The 16,674-nt window shown below is 36.9% G+C and overlaps 1 protein-coding gene across 1 annotated transcript in view; it reads left to right on the top strand.

Annotated features, from left to right (window-relative positions):
• Window positions 1-16,674, top strand: part of LOC123320228 (arf-GAP with Rho-GAP domain, ANK repeat and PH domain-containing protein 1) — a 35,607-nt gene that overhangs the window by 4,029 nt on the left and 14,904 nt on the right. The window contains exons 2-4 of the mRNA XM_044907477.1: window positions 6,772-7,101; window positions 10,359-10,599; window positions 10,655-10,848. Of these exons, the coding sequence (XP_044763412.1) occupies window positions 6,772-7,101; window positions 10,359-10,599; window positions 10,655-10,848 (765 nt within the window). The remainder of the gene's footprint in view (window positions 1-6,771; window positions 7,102-10,358; window positions 10,600-10,654; window positions 10,849-16,674) is intronic.

The following is a 16,674-nucleotide window of genomic DNA, read 5'->3' as shown; positions in this document are numbered from 1 at the left end:
TATTACTTGATGATGATCTTGATGCACTTTGGCAATATCGAATTTGGATTTCCTAGATGTTTTCCCCGTAGAAGAAATTATTTCGAAAGAATAGACCTCACTTTTTTCAGAAGATTTCGTTTAACGCAAGAAACCGTGTTATTTTTTTGCCATATATGGAGAATGATTTGGAATTTCCCAGATGTTTTTCCTGTAGAAGAAATTATTTCGAAAGAATGGACCTCACTTTTTTCAGAAGATTTCGTTTAACGCAAGAAACAGTGATATTTTTTTTGCCATATATGGAGAATGATTTGGAATTTCCCAGATGTTTTTCCTGTAGAAGAAATTATTCCGAAAGAATGGACCTCACTTATTTCAGAAGATTTCGTTTAACGAAAGAAACCGTGTTATTTTTTTGCCATATATGGATATTTGGAATTCAATAATTAGTTATATACAAATATAGATATTTCAGGAATAATAGTGTTGACCCAATAAATCAATTGCTAGCTACATTGAGGTTTTATGCAGTTTCATTAGCAATTGGTAAATTATATTCCGAATTCCTTAAAATGACCAAAGATGAGGATATAGTGCAAATTCAACAGTCCTTTCACAAGAAGGCTTCTTTTCCTAGAGTACCAGGAAGTGTTGATGTTACCCATGTTCGCACTTCAAATTCAAAACACAACACCGAATATCCAAAAAAATGTTCAAAATTCCCACCTTGACAACAGAAGTTTAGTCAGAAAACCTTGATTTCTTTTTCTTTTTAATTTATCTTCTATGATGTGCTTGGCTGAAATTTTGAATTTTTGATGCTGTGAGTGGTGTTGCCAAATCTATCGATGATTAAATTAAACAACGATTATGATTCCACGGTGCAAACCGTCAAATGCTAAATAACGTTTAAATATTAAACATCGATTAGTTTAACCATGGTTACCAGCGAAACGGTGCAAACGGGCATTAACATTCCAAAGCCCGCTTGACGACGAATTTCTTTGAACGTACGTTAGTATTGAGATAATGCCTTTGGGCGTAATCTTTCCGGTTAGTATTAAGGATTCAAATCGAGATTCGAATTGTTCTAAGCAATTAATCAATTAGTCAAAGGAGTGCTTTGGGGCATTCAAGCAACTCTTCGATTTGGATCCTTGTTTCCATTCGCTCAAAAACTCGTGTTTAGATATCCAAACACGAGTTTTTTTTCAAGAAATTCATTCTCGAATTTTCAAATGGTCATATTTTTCCTTTGATATTTTGATCCGATAACATATTCAATTTCGAATAGAATTTTATTGTAATAGGAATGGAAGTAAACAATGAATTTGCTAAAATTCGGGATAGTCAGAAAGGAGATATCATTGACCATATTACAAAAATAATGGAACGGAAGTATTTGTCATAGACATATGTAATTATGCAACTTCGCACAGAATAATTATTATTGTTTTCTGTTGGGTATCTATCGCAAGTAGGCAGCGAAAGATAAACCACTTCGTATTATTACATTTCCGTTAGTAGTCACACATAAGATATATACAGTGATTGATTCACAACCGACTCGTTCCACACTACGAAAAATCAAATGATTCACACTTCTCAGTGCTCTGATTGATATAAATACTTTGCTTATTCATAAATAGTAATAAGTAATAAACGTATGAGTATCGGTAATTGGAATGTTATAAACGACTAGGCTTCGTCGTATTTTTTGAGATAAGAGTTCAGCAATTTATTTGCGCGCCAATACGGCATCGTTATTCAAAATCCATTAGAACCAATAGGTTGTCGCCTGCTAATGTTATCCTAGATGGATTTCTGGGAGCATTACATTCACTAGAAAAAATCGCACCCACGGGATTTTTTTTTTTTGAAATTCACAGGGGTTGTGGTTGTGTATTCTTGCTCAACAAAATCAGGCGTTATACAAGTCCAAAGAGAGTATGTCAGTTTCCGATCATCAATATTCATCATGGACCGTCAGATTGGCTGTTTCTAAACTACTTACCTTGAATTTGTCCATAATGACATATTTTTCGTCGTATCAATTAATTATTTTCAGATAACCAACAAAAAGCAATGACTTCTCTCACTTGTTATTTCGCCTTTTCACTCACCTTGATTAAAAAAATTCTTGTAATTAGAAACTTTCTCATCCTCCTTTTTTTTAATGAAACAAAACAACGAAAACTCATGATTAATTAGAAGTACATCACGGAAGCTACGAGGAACATCGGAGGTTGGACTCATGTGCAGTTTGGGCCGACTTTTTTGAAAAATGGTATTTTTTTTAGAGTTCTGAAGTTCCTGATACAAATTTTGAATAGTTCCGGCGAATAGTGGCTCTAACTTCAAGCGGTGCCGTCTTTTTCGAAAAAATAAGTTCTGGTACTATTTTTCGTTGAAGAAGAAAGGGTTCTAGAGTTCCTGATCGTTTTTGGAAAGAGTTTTGGGGAAATTAAATTAAAAACTCAGAACATAGGTTTTTGAATCTCGAAAAATTTCGGGAGAAAAATATAAGATATTTCAGTTCCGATGAAGGTTCTGAGTAAGCGTTCTAATATGTCAAGAGAGTTCAATCGAAAAAACGCAACTTCTCAATTTATCAGCAATAATAAGGTCAGTTATTTGAAAACCGGCATTCCCTATGTTGACAAAACTTGATCTCAGAAGAGTTCTGAATAGCGCTCGGCGAGTTTTACAAAATATGTGAAGTGACTTTTATCGAAAAACGAAATTTTTCAATTTATGAGCAATAATAGGTTTGTTATAAGAGTGGTTCACAACGGTTGTGAACTGTGCAGAGCAAGCGCAAATGGATTTTCGATACCCTAAAATGGAATTGCGCTTGCTCTGTACAGTTCACAACCGTTGTGAACCACTCTAAGAACAAGCCTAATAATAATAAGGTCAGAAATTTGAAAACCAATATTTACTATATCGGAAAAACTTGTCCCAGAAGAGTTCTGAATTACGCTCGGCGAGTTCTACAAAATATGTCAGGTGACTTCTATCGAAAAAACAAAACTTTTCTATTTTTTAGCAAAAATTCAAAATTCAAAAATTCGAAAAAAAAAAATTTCATATGGTGGTCAAAATTGACCTCAGAAGAGTTCCGATGAAGGTTCTGAGAAGCGTTCTGATATGTCAAGAGAGTTCAATCGAAGAAACGAAACTTTTCAATTTATCAGCAAAAATAAGTTCAGAAATTTGAAAACGAATATTTCCTATGTCAGCAAAACTTCATCAGAAGAGTTCTGATAGCGCTCGGCGAGTTCTACGTTATATGTCGAGTGACTTTTATCGTAAAAACAAAACTTTCCAATTTATCAGCTATAATAAGGTTAAAAAATATTTCATATGGTGTAAAAAATTGATCTCAGAAGAGTTGTGATGAGAGATCTGAGTAGCGCTCGATGAGTTCTACAAAATATGTCAAGAGAATGGACGAGTTCAGGAACGTTTGCCAACCTTGTAAATAATAGAAAAAACTTTTTCAATGGAAACGTATTTTTTTAAAATTATATTTGTGCCTTTCGGTTGCTTTCATCATTTTACAATCCTTGGAATGTCCCAAGCTCTTGAATCCAAGTGATATAAAAGAAAATTTATATTGAATTTTCAAGATGAGTTTTAACAACGGTTGTGAACTGTACAGAGCAAGCGCAATTCCATTCCATTTATTCCATTCAGGCCCGAATTTTTGAACGAAAAACGCTGCATAGGGTCCAAAACGAAAAAATTTTTGGTTTCAACAAATTCTGATGAAAATCTCCCGCTGAATGCGTGTCTGCAATAAAAAAGATGGACTTGCAGTTGAAATTTCGAAGTTTGTCCCCATCGGGCCAAAAATCTTATGGGTCCATTGCCCATTCGATTCCTCGGGCGAGATTACTAAAGGCCCTGTATCAGAATTCGGATTTTCCACCCATGTGCGAAATAAATCCACCGTTTCCAGACTTTTGAACCACCCTGTATAAATACAAAAGAAACGCAAAATCTGCACACAGTTGCGATTTTTATTGTTTAAGTTGAGAAAAGGCTCACAAAATGAACAAATTTTCTACGTGTTGTGAAGATCTAATCGAATCCAAGCCAAGATTGCTCCAAACTATCGCAGAAGGAAAGGAAATTGTGGGGAATGTATGTTTAAAAACCAATCATACTATAAAAAGATCCAAAGCGCTTATAAAATGAGGTAAAAGGCATTTCTCACTATTAACTGGTGACTCATCAATATCGCAAACTGAAGAGAAGAAAATTTCATATATTCCTGAATCTCGAAAACCTAACAATCCGAAAAATGTATTGATAAGCATAGCTCTACCGGTGCTTTAACAAACTGTGATAGTTGAATTCTCTAGTAATTCTGGCACAAAACTGAGGGCATTGAGTTATTGTACAGTGTTTTATCAGAAAACTCAACTCCTGAAACTCTTACATTATATGATGTGACAATCGAAGATCTGAATGGCACTTTTCAGTTCGAATTATTGACTTTAGAACGGAATGGAATAATTATCTGCGATTTCGTTCCTCATACAGAGTTATTTTGGGGAGTCTTGTGTCTTGCATCCTTAGAATGTGGCCGCTCCATCAGAGTCGGCCTCTCGTTACTTGAGTCTCGATTGTTATACAACTCGCCCGCTGCAAGACTTCTGCATTCGAAACTTTGTGGAACCATCTGATGTGCATTATCTGTCTTAGATGACGTTGTTGCGTTTGTTCAAGCTGTATAATATGTCGCCTGTAGGACGTCCACTTGTCGCTTCCGTAAAGAAGCGTTGGGAGGACCACTGCTTTGTACACAGCTGTCTTGGTTTTCAGATTGAGGTCGTGATTTTGAAACTCTGTCTTTTAGCTTCCGAAATGCCCGTGATGCGGAATTGATACGGTCTCCCTCGGAGATCCGAATTGAAGGGTAGTTTACCTCCGGATACAAATTTTGTCCTGTTCGACTGATCCATCTTTTTGTAGGAGCTGGGTTAGAAGCTGTTTAAAAGCTGCACTGGTAACGCTGTCAGTGTAACTTTGGTTGCGGTTTCGACTAGATTTTCTTGTGGCATAGGTATCTTGAGACGACAAGATCAAAGACGTAACCTAAGCTACGCAGAGAGCCTGCTCAAGGCAATGTTTAGGCTAGGTAATTGTGGGAACCAGAGTTATACCGCTCATGTTCGGTCGCCAGAGGGTGCACCGCGAGTAGGTGAGGTTGGCATATGAATGAAGAGGATGACAAAGGATTTCCTTCTATTGGAAACCCAAAAAAGTGGCGGCATTTGAGAATTATATTTCAGGGTGAACGAATGCGAAAAGTTAGTACAGGATTTTCGATTAAGATCATCGTAAAATAAGTTACAGGAAATTATTTTTTCTATTTTTCATTTGACTTGTGACAATAATTCAATTTTCTTCTATGGCAAAAATAAATATATTGAAAAACTGATATTTTCAATGCAAATAACTAGATTTGGTATGCCTTCAATCAGTTTATTTAAACGCCAATTATGTTCGTCAAATACATATTTTCGACTTCATATTTTCCGAAGTGATTGGAATAAAATACGTAATTACTGAGACTTCCACGTAGAATGGACAACATAGCGCTGGTTTAAAATGTTTTGATAAGCGTCATAACCCCACATTTCTATAAAGAGTGGAATGTGTCAAATTTTCATGGCCAGCCGAATTCATTTATAAAAGCGAATGGAGTATAGTAGCAATAGAAACTTATCTCGGGTGGAAACTAATTGAACCATTTTCGCATTAAAAATTGCACCAGAAGAGTTTGAGAAAAAATAATTTCAAATCTAGTTGATCAACTCATATCGGCACATCCTTAAATATAGTGAAACTTCCAAAAGAAAACAGCCTACCAAAGGACTTCCGAACTATGAGGAAAAGGAAGACATATTGTCACAAAAGAAATTAGAGAAAGAAAAACATGAGGAAGCATTGTCAACTAGATACTTATATTATTATAGTTATATGAATTATACTTATTATACATACTTATATTATGCATACTATTATTATACTCATCTATATTTCCATGAATTCTTATCATTTTCTGAGAATATTATTTATCCCTTATGTGGTAATATGAAGTGCGGTATTGACTTGTACAGAGCGTCCCAAATTCGATGGTGACAGAGCATCTAAATATCTTTGAAACGGATGAAATTTTGGAAAAACTCTGGTAACGGAATGGTTTTCGACAAATCGACAATTTCCAAAAAATTGCATTGAAAAATTAAATTAAATTAAAAAGCACCGACTCTCCTCTATATCTCTGAAATGGTTATTAATCAATCTGAAATGTCTTTTTAGCCCTAGGGCATTGGCAGGGTCCGATTATTCGTGTTTAAGGTTTTCTTAATCCAAGAGCAATGAAGAAAAAATCTGTTCTCTGGGCATGATATCCCATCTGTGAATCAAATTTCTTGAAATCTTTCTGCTCTTAAAAAAGTCAACATGTTCATTTGGAAAATGGCCACAACCTTCTGAAGGACGACAACCAGCTCAATAAATCAACCCAGATTACCTTGAACTGTTGGACATTTTATATTACCAATTATTTAGAAATGGAAAAAAGTTTAAGACGGATCTAAAGATTCTATATACTAATGTCTGGAATTAAGCATCCAAATAGTCCTCCCGATTACAAATATTTTTAAAAAAATAAACAATGCTTGTCGGATTCATTCGATCTCTTAAAATTTCTATAGCACATTTCGTTGTTCGTCTATATATTTTTATTTTGAGAAATCATTTCAATTTCAGATGGCAAAATAGAAGACTACAAAATGCTGGAGGAGATCCTTCAAGAGGATCTTTATGGCAACATTTCCGCACACAGGACCATTGACACCTGGAGCATATCAGATTCGGAAGCTGAAGAATTTGCCAACCCACCTTCGCCCCCCGTCAGATTCGATTCTCTCCAAGAGGAACCAGTGGCGTCAAACGCTAAAGATGAAAGATTGCGACCTGCTCCCGCACCTTCTGCGCTGAACCATTTGAAGAATGGCGGTGAGAGGAAGAGCTGGTTGAAGCATGTCAAAGATGTTGTTATTGCTTCTTCCGAAATTATTAAAGGAAAACATAAAGAAGGTAAGAGTTTGCTTCTTTTCTAGATGTTTTCCCTTTATTCTCGAATGAATACGTAGTATATTCCACTTTAGTAGTCGACCTATACTTCATTCATTTTTATTTTAGCAGTCGGTTGGCCATGGAAATTTGACACATTTCACTCTGTATAGTACGAAAATGTGGGGTTATGAAGCTTGTCAAAACATTTTTGGGTTTTAAATCAACGCTATGTTGCCCGTTCTACGTAAAAGTTTCTGTTACGTATTTTATCACAATGTCGAATCTCTTCGGAAAATATGTGACGAACATATTTGAAGTTTATACAAACTGATTGAAGGCATACCAAATCCAGTTATTTGCATGGGAAATACAAGATATCAGTATAATATCATAATATGCACTAGCTTGAGGAGAGTTAATGTTCGTTATCTTCTTTGGCTTACATCATATGTAGATTTCAAAAATATTAACTCGAAGATGAAATGCATATGATGCAGTGGTTGGGAATGGGTATCTCCCGAAGGAATTAACAGATAATTACAAGAATGTTAAATTCTTCAACAAAAATCATCTTGCATCAATATAAGTAAAAGTAATTGAAGGAAGTTTCAAGTTAAGATGAACTTCACCTTCGAACAAAAATTTCACATGAATAAACAAGTAACAGGGCAACTTGCGCGTATTTGTGGCTATTCATCTTAATACGTTGATCTAATAATAATAATTAGGTATTTATTAGTACCTTAAGACATTTAGATTGTATAGGAGAAGTCAAATGAAAAATAGAAAAATCCATTTTAGGGAACTTATTCTTCGATGACATTTATCGAAAATCCTGTAGTAAACTTTTCGCATTGATTCACTCAAACATAAAATTCTCAAATGCCACCACTTTTTTGGGTCTCCCAATAGAAGGAAATTCTTTGTCATCCTCTTCATTCACAATCTTTCTGATTGTGGAAATATCCAGCTGAAATATAAGTCGTTTAGATTCATATGAAACATTATATAAATTCTCTTACATTGAATATGTTCGCTACCGTCTGACGTATTGTGGATTTCAGAATATCAGGGTATAACTATTTGAATGAGCGGACCTGAATTCTAAATAGCACTTCCTGAAACCCTGTCTCTTTTTTCAATCACTTTCGGCATTTTCGTAATAAAAATTGATATTAGTTGTGGCAACGGCGTTATGATATTAACGACATTTCATGAGTGCCAACCTAACTTCGTTCTAGTTACAAAAACTTGAGAAAATTATTTCATGGCCAACCGACTGCTAAAATAAATTTGAATGAAGTATAGAATGCACAACTCAATTCAAAAAAGATTCGGAAACTGTATGACTAGCTTTGAAATCATCCTAACCAATTGATTTATAGGGTCTTCTGGTTCCCCGCATTCACGACTAGGGCTTTCAAAGAGCATAGTATTGCAACGTCTGTGACCTGTTCTTATACGATTCAGAACACACCATATTTTCCTGGGAAGATCAGAACCATGAACTCAATTCGAGGGATAAGTAACTAATTCTTGGTTGAAAATTTCAGACTGCCAAATGTCCTTGTCCCTAACATTCAAATTAAGTAAAAATTCGAGTAAAAATTGTACCATAAGGGTTTACGCGACTTCAGTCTGGGAGTCGTATTTTGTGGAATATAGGACAACATTGGAAATGAGTCGGGAAAGAAGTGAAATTTATTCCAAGAATTCCTAACTACACTCTGTCTACGAATTTGGGACGGTATAATGTTTGAAAGAACAAATGAATAGGTGAAGATCTAATAGTAGTAGTAATAATAATACTCAGAAAGATTTAGCTGTACATCATCTTTTCGCACATGAACACTATTAACCCAAAAAGGGCAACAATATTCAGCAGCCGAACAAACCAAAGCTAGGGCTGCCGTAGGAAGAGTAGTTTCATCAGCACCCCATAAAAGTACCAGCCAGTTTATGCAGGATGTTATTCCTCGTTTTCAACTTCAGACGCAAATTTTCCAAATGTACTTTGAAATTCAGCGAGGAATCCAGCTTAACTCCTAGATATTTTGGATTGAAGTTATGTTCGAAAAAAGAATTACTGAAAACTACGCCCTCTATATTTTTTATGATTATTCAAATGGAAACACGAAACCTCGGTTTTATTTGGGCTAGGACGCGAAAGATACTCAAAGAAGTAATTTCTCAAACTTTCTAAATCTCTAGATTATTCTCAATACATCAAAAATCAGAATGACGGAATGCGAGGCAATATCATCAGCTTATATAAATTTCTCAGAAGAAGTAGTAGTAATATCACACAGATATAAATTGAAAAAAGAGGAACTAAAACTGATCCTTGTGGAAGACCATTATTCAAAATTTTGAAGTTACTACTATTATCATCAACAAAAACACGAAATCTTCTGACAGCAAGTTTGAAAATCGAACCATCCTTTCAAACTGTGTCATATGCTATAGATAAACCCACAAATTCTGTTCCTGTTTTTAGTTTTTCATTGAAACCTGCTTCAATGAGAGTGACGAGGCTCAGAACCTGATCCCAACAATTTCTATTTTTCCAAAAACCCCTTGACAATTTTGGGAAGCGTTTTCTAGAGTCGATTCAATTCTAAAAAGAATTAGATTCTCTAAAGTTTTGAAAGGAACACTTCTTAAACTAAGGGACCGATAACTACTAGGATCAGAAGAATCCTTTCCACTTTTTAAAATCTCTATGACCTTTGCCTTTAGAAACTCGGCCGGGAAATTGCCAAAATTTAGAATGTTACTATAAAAAGATAACAACCAAGACAAGGACCTTCTGCCCAAATGCTTGATGAACTCAGGATGAATTCCGTCGAAACCAGCAGCTTTCCGAGATTTGGTGGATTTAATTGCTGATCCTAATTAATCTATATTAAATGGATTAAAGATGACATCCACAGCTGGAGTAGGGGTCCTAAAAATGTAAAATTTTAGAAACATCAATAAGTCGACGAGCAGTCAGTTTAGGATCGATTTTGGAAGATGACATCGCTTGAGGAGTAGCCTCATCTAGTTTCCTCAAAACAGCCCATGAACTTCTACTGGAATGAATAAAGTTAATGTTTGAAAATACACTATTACATTTCACCTTACGATCGGTATTTATTGAGTTCATCAGCTTTTCGCATTTTCCTTGAGATGGGAAATTTTGGTAATCGTTATACAAATTTTGGGTTTCATTTGGTCTGCCGTATTTCGAAACTATCCAGTATTCACAGCAAACTGAGTTCCTCCTTTTTTTTCAGGCTTAGTTCAAAGACCAATGGTCAACATGAAAAACTCTGCTTACAAAAAAGGGATGCTTTACAAAGTACAAAATGGACCTGTAGAAGATCTATTTGGAGAATACAGCGGCAGATGGTGTATGCTAGAGAACGGCGTATTTGTTTGTTACTCCAATAATTCTTGCGAAAATATAAAGGAACATTTCCCTATTGATACAATACTTAGTGTTGAAACTGTCAAACACCCTAAACTAAAATTGAAGTAACAGTGCAATATTATCTTTTACAATTCGAATGTTATCAGTTATAAATTTCAGGTCAGATAATTATGAATTACATTGTTTCAAAATAAACGCATCAGGAAAAACCAGAGGGAGCCATGTGTATGGTTCAAGAAATCTTTCTGATAGAAGGTTATGGATGCAAACTATAGCAGAGAGTCTCACTACCCGTTTTGGTACAAAGATAACTTCAGATTACACCAGAATGGGTTGGACTTACGTGAGAGAAGGTATGTCATGAATATCTCCATTAATCAATGAATTCCTTGTTTTTTATGTTATTTCGACTTTTACGTGAAAATATACAGGGTGAGTGTTCGATTCTTACAAATATTTTGACAGCAGATTTTTGAGGTAAAAAAACCACTTTTTTCCTTTACCATTTTTTTCGAATCGACTCGGCTTAAAAGATATACAGGCTGTTGAGAAACCATAAAAAATGTTATTTTTAGTAATAAGGATAAATTCAGATGCATACCACCCGCCGATATGAATATCAACAAGTGTTACGATCTGAATTGAACTAGCCAATTTGCCATCGTCAAGGCCCCAAATGGAGTACGCTCCATCGAAGAAAAGCAGATGCTGACCGTGGTTTCGGTCTCATTTGACCTCATCAGAGCAATATAGCATTCTTCTCCGATGGAGAACGTTTGGAATTGATGGCACTTCATTCAATATTGGCACGTGCTACTGGGTACTATACATTTACCCAGAGCACCCAATATGAAACGGTGTCCGATTCAATCCCCTCCAGATAGAAACTGTTACGGTAGCTCAATTAACGTTTGATTTAAATTAGAAAAGAAAATGGAGAATACAAAAGATACGCTGGAAGCACTCGAACCTACCTTTATTGGAACGATCGCCAGAATGGGGAGCTGGTACTATCCTGGTATCTATTTGCAGTCCTTGGAAAGCTTTCACACACCTTTTCTTGAAATTATGAGATTTCGAATATCGAGAATTCAATGAGAAATTTGCTTCGCACTTCGTGAACCGAGAATTCGAATTGAATTCATCTCTCGTCCATATGTTCCCATATGTAGCCCGAGATTTTCCAACGTATTTATTTACAACATAAAAATGAAACGCGGCTATTGATTCAACGCTCAATTCAAATCCGAAAAATAAACTTTACTGAATATTAATAATGAATAATTATGAAACCGAATAAATACTATAACTGAGCGTTGCAGTAACATAACCGCCCACCTAAAATAGTTATATTTTAAGTAGAAGATAAGAAAGAAGAAAAAAAAAAAAAAACACTAATATACATTTATATAATATTGTGAGAGAGGGAAAAAAAAATATTATATAATTACTTGTAGTGAAAATATATGAGAGAGAGAGAATTAAAAAAAAAAAAAAAAAAACTCGTCGCTATTGTTCGGGAAGCGGACAAAGCTTAACGACAGGTCGCTGCAGTGACCCATTAACGGTTCTGATTGTAGCCACACGAGCTATTCCATCGGAGCCAGGGTGTAATTTTTCTATACGTGCCAAGCGCCAACGTAAAGGTGAGATTGGCCCGTCATTTACAATGACCAGAATTCCTGGCTTCAATGGATAATTGGATGATTCATTCCACTTTTTCCGCTGTTGCAAAGTGTGTAAATATTCCCTTTGCCAACGCTTCCAAAAATCCCGATGCATTCGTGTTAATAATTGCCATCGAGAAAGCCTTCCCATCGGTAGATCGGACAAATCTTCATCAGGTAGTGCTGAGAGAGGCGCAAGAGTTAAAAAATGTCCTGGGGTTAAAGCTGAGGTATCGTTGGGGTCACTGCTAAGAGGGCATAGAGGGCGCGAATTTAGAACGGCCTCAATTTGTGTGAGCACAGTGTACAACTCCTCATAGGTGAGCTTTTGTTCACCTATTACTCTCAGGAGATGAGTCTTCGTAGATTTTATTCCCGCCTCCCAAAGTCCTCCAAAGTGAGGGGATGACGGGGGATTGAACGTCCACTCAATTTTTTCACTTTCTACCGCATTTTTCATCAAATTGAGTAGAATTCCGTGAGCACCTCGGAAATTGGTACCTCCGTCACTAAAAATTCTCTGACACCTACCGCGACGGGCAATAAATCGTCGTAATGCTGCCAGAAAGGCCTCTGAGGAGAGATCAGAAACCAGCTCAACGTGTACTGCCTTCACAGCAAAACATATAAAAAGGCATATATATGCTTTGGTATATTTAGTTCCACGACTTCGTGACATGGTAACGAAGAAAGGGCCCCCAAAATCAACGCCAACGCACCTAAAAGGTTTAATTTTATTTAAACGAACAGCGGGTAAATTTCCCATGAGTGGTTGGACAGGTTTTGGGTTTACTCTGAAGCATGTATTACATTTAGAAAGTACACGATGAATCGCTCTTCGTGGTGAAAGAATCCAAAACTGTTGGCATAATAAATATTGTAGCATCTGATGCCCTGGATGCAGATAAAGAATATGAAAATGTCGGATAATTAAATCTGTTAAGAGATGGTGACAAGGAAGAAGTGCTGGATGTTTATTCTCGTAGGAGAGTCCAGAAAAGGCAATACGACCGCCCACCCTGAGAATTCCATCTGAATCAAGAAACGCGTTTAATTTTCTTAGAGGTTTGGAAATAAGTTTCTTTCTCTGAAGATTGAGTATATCATCACTAAAAACCTGTGATTGAACAGTTTTCACGATGAGATAAAGAGATTTCTTTAGCTCCGAGGAAGTCAAGCCACCACGTCGGCGTAGAGAAGGATATCTAGAATTGAAACAAAACCTCAAAACATAAGCCAGAACATTCTGAATTTTGGAGAGCGTAGAAAACCTGGACAAAATATCATCAACCAAGGTTGTTTCGATACAGGTTGTCAATGCAATTTTTCCTGCCTCTGCTGAACATAAGGGATCATCAGAACCTGAAAACTCCACCTCCAAGTTGAATGGAGCTGGTGAGGACAACCAACTTGGTCCCGACCACCACATGGTGCATCTCACCAGTTTTGATGGCGTGAGTCCCCTAGATCCAAAATCAGCAGGATTGTCTTCAGACCTCACATGAAACCAACGTTCCGGCGGTACCAAATCCTGAATTTTTGTCGTTCTATTGCTGACAAAGGATTTCCATTTATGAGGAGAAGATTTAATCCACGCTAGAGCAACTTTAGAATCTGACCAAGCGTATATATCATCTATTTTAATAGATGAATAAGTGGATTTGATGAAAGAAATTAATTTGGCCAGTAATAAAGAGGCACATAACTCTAAACGAGGAAGTGAAATTCGCCTAACTGGAGCAACTTTAGACTTGGCGCAAATGAAAGAAATCGAGACCTCTCCTGCAGTGTTTAAAAATCGGAAGTAGGCCACTGCAGCATATCCTCTCTCGCTTGCATCACCAAATCCGTGTAGTTCACATCTCACCCTTGAACTAAGACTTAGACGTCGCGAAATTTGTAACTCCTGCAGATCAGACAATTCGGACCTGCACTGACTCCAATGATCGACAAATTCCGATGAAGGAACCTGATCCCACTGCAGTCCCTGAACCCAGAGCAGCTGAATAAAATATTTCATAAGAAATGTGAAGGGTGTTAGAAAACCCAATGGATCATAGATGCGTGCAAGTTGTGAAAGAATACTCCGTTTCGTACAACTATTTTCTATTCCTGTAACGGCAAATGAAAAACAGTCTGAGCAAGGATTCCATCTCAAACCCAGAATTTTGACAAAATCGCCCTCATCGAAGGAAAAGGATTGTGACAACTGATGGTCATCTGGAATACCTTCAAGAATACATGGATTATTACTTGACCACTTTCTCAACTCGAATCCACCCCTACCCAATAGAGCAATCAGATCATCCCTGAGGTTGATGGAACCTTGGAGATCATCAGATCCCGACACGACGTCATCTACATATACGTCATCACGAAGGATTCTAGCTGCCAGGGAAAAAGATGTTTCTTCATCATCTGCTAATTTATGCAATGTTCGAAGGGCCAGAAAAGGCGCCGAAGAAACTCCATACGTGACCGTGTTGAGTTCATAGCATTCAACCGGATCTGATGGACTGAACCGCCATAGAATCCGCTGATACTTACGGTGAACAGGGTCAACCAAGATCTGACGGTACATTTGCCGAATGTCGGCTGTGAAAACATACTTATGAGTGCGAAAGCGCAAGAGGATGGTCACGATATCAGCTTGTAGCTTCGGTCCTGTAAGAAGGCAGTCGTTTAGAGAAGGATTATCCACAACCTTGGCTGAAGCATCAAAGACGACTCTCAGTTTCGTAGAAGAACTATCCGGCTTCACAACACAATGATGGGGAATGAAATAAGAATCATTCAATGATGAAGCCAAATCTACTATTGTCATATGACCCGAATCCAGATAATCCTGCATAAATTTGCAGTAATCATCCCGAAGGGTGGGATTCGTGCGAAGTCGACGCTCTAAGGAAAGAAAGCGACGTGAGGCCATGGAGTACGTATCTCCAAATGATATAGGTGGGGTAACTTTAAAAGGCAGAGAAACACTATATCGTCCAGACGCAGATCTGCTGACATCTCTGCTGAAGATTTCTTCGCATAAAATCTCCTCTGGCGATCTGCATTCAGAATTTGGAAGTTCTTCTACCTCCCAGAAGGATTTCAGAGTAGAATTCAGCGAAGAATCAACAGAAATATGTAGTGAACTGACACCTTGGTTTGGAATTATCGTTCGACCCATCAACACCCAACCAAAAACTGTTTGAAGGGCAGAAGGCTCTCCTTTCTCCCCAACAACACGACCACCGAGAAGTAATGAAGGAAATACCTCGGCGCCCAACAAAAGATCGATATTACCTGGGGTGTCAAAGTTGGGATCAGCCAAGTCCAAAGTGGATATTGAAGGTGACGAAAAGGACACTCTCGAACTCGGCAAGTGAGAACAAATCTTGTTCATAACAATTGCATCAAATGTAAATGATGGACTGAGGGCAGACCTAGGACACACAGTGCATATAACACTGGATGAGGATGGTATCGAACTATCTCCTATTCCCCGAATACATAAAAATGATTTAGAAAGGTGAAGACCTAACTGAGAAGCACACTTCTTCGTTATTAGATTCGTTTGGGAGCCACTATCGAGGAGAGCTCGAATCATTTTGAAGTTACCATAGGCATCTCGGATTTTCACCTGTGCAGTAGCCAAGAGTACACCGTAATCTGAAGAAGACGTCATTATAATAGCTTGAGAAGAACCCGATGAATTCGACGGTGCGGCAGAAGATACAATTGAATTAGAATTTTCTTCAACAGTTTGGGAATCGGAATTTGGAAAATGAAGGAGGAAATGATGTTTGCCCGAACATGAACGACAGGTAGATTTCGAGGCGCACTTAGATACGTCATGTGCTGAGTGAAGGCAATTGAAACACCATTTGTTCATTTTAGCAATTTGTTGCCTTTCAAATGGCGATTTCGCAAGAAAAGAATAACATTTATAAATGCTATGAGCAGATTGACAATAGTTACACTTCAATTTATTTTTTGTACTATTATTCATGGATTGAGTCATGAAAATTGATGTAGATTTCTGAGATTTTTTAGATTCGTTCTGTGAGAGTGGACTGTATTTTGATTTAGCAGATATAGAAAGAGCAGCAGATTCAAGAGCAGCGCATTGATTCAAAAGAAATTTTTGAAGACTTGCAAATGAGGGTAATTCTGTAGAACATTCCTGTAATTCGAAGCGTTTAATAGTCGAATTATCAAGTTTTTGCATCATCATATGAAAAAGAATGAAATCCCATTGATCAACCGGTAAACCTAGATTTTTCAAGAATGAAAGATTTTCCGAAAAAACATCAATTAGTTTGCGCAAACCTTCAACGGATTCTTGTGACAGCTTTGGGACGTTTGTTAATTCTTGCCAAAAAGAATTTGCTAAAAGACGTTTGTTTTGGTATCTTTTAGTTAAAGTATTGAATGCAATTTGATAATTTTCAGATGTTAATGAAATACCCTTTAAAAGTGAAAAAGCTTGTGAAGTCAAGGAGCTCAGTAAATACTGAAACT

This window comes from Coccinella septempunctata, chromosome 1 (assembly GCF_907165205.1).
Source record: "Coccinella septempunctata chromosome 1, icCocSept1.1, whole genome shotgun sequence".
In the NCBI taxonomy this organism is placed as follows: domain Eukaryota; kingdom Metazoa; phylum Arthropoda; class Insecta; order Coleoptera; family Coccinellidae; genus Coccinella; species Coccinella septempunctata.
The sequence above is the reverse complement of the archived record's forward strand: the minus strand, read 5'-3'. Positions and strand labels throughout refer to the sequence as shown.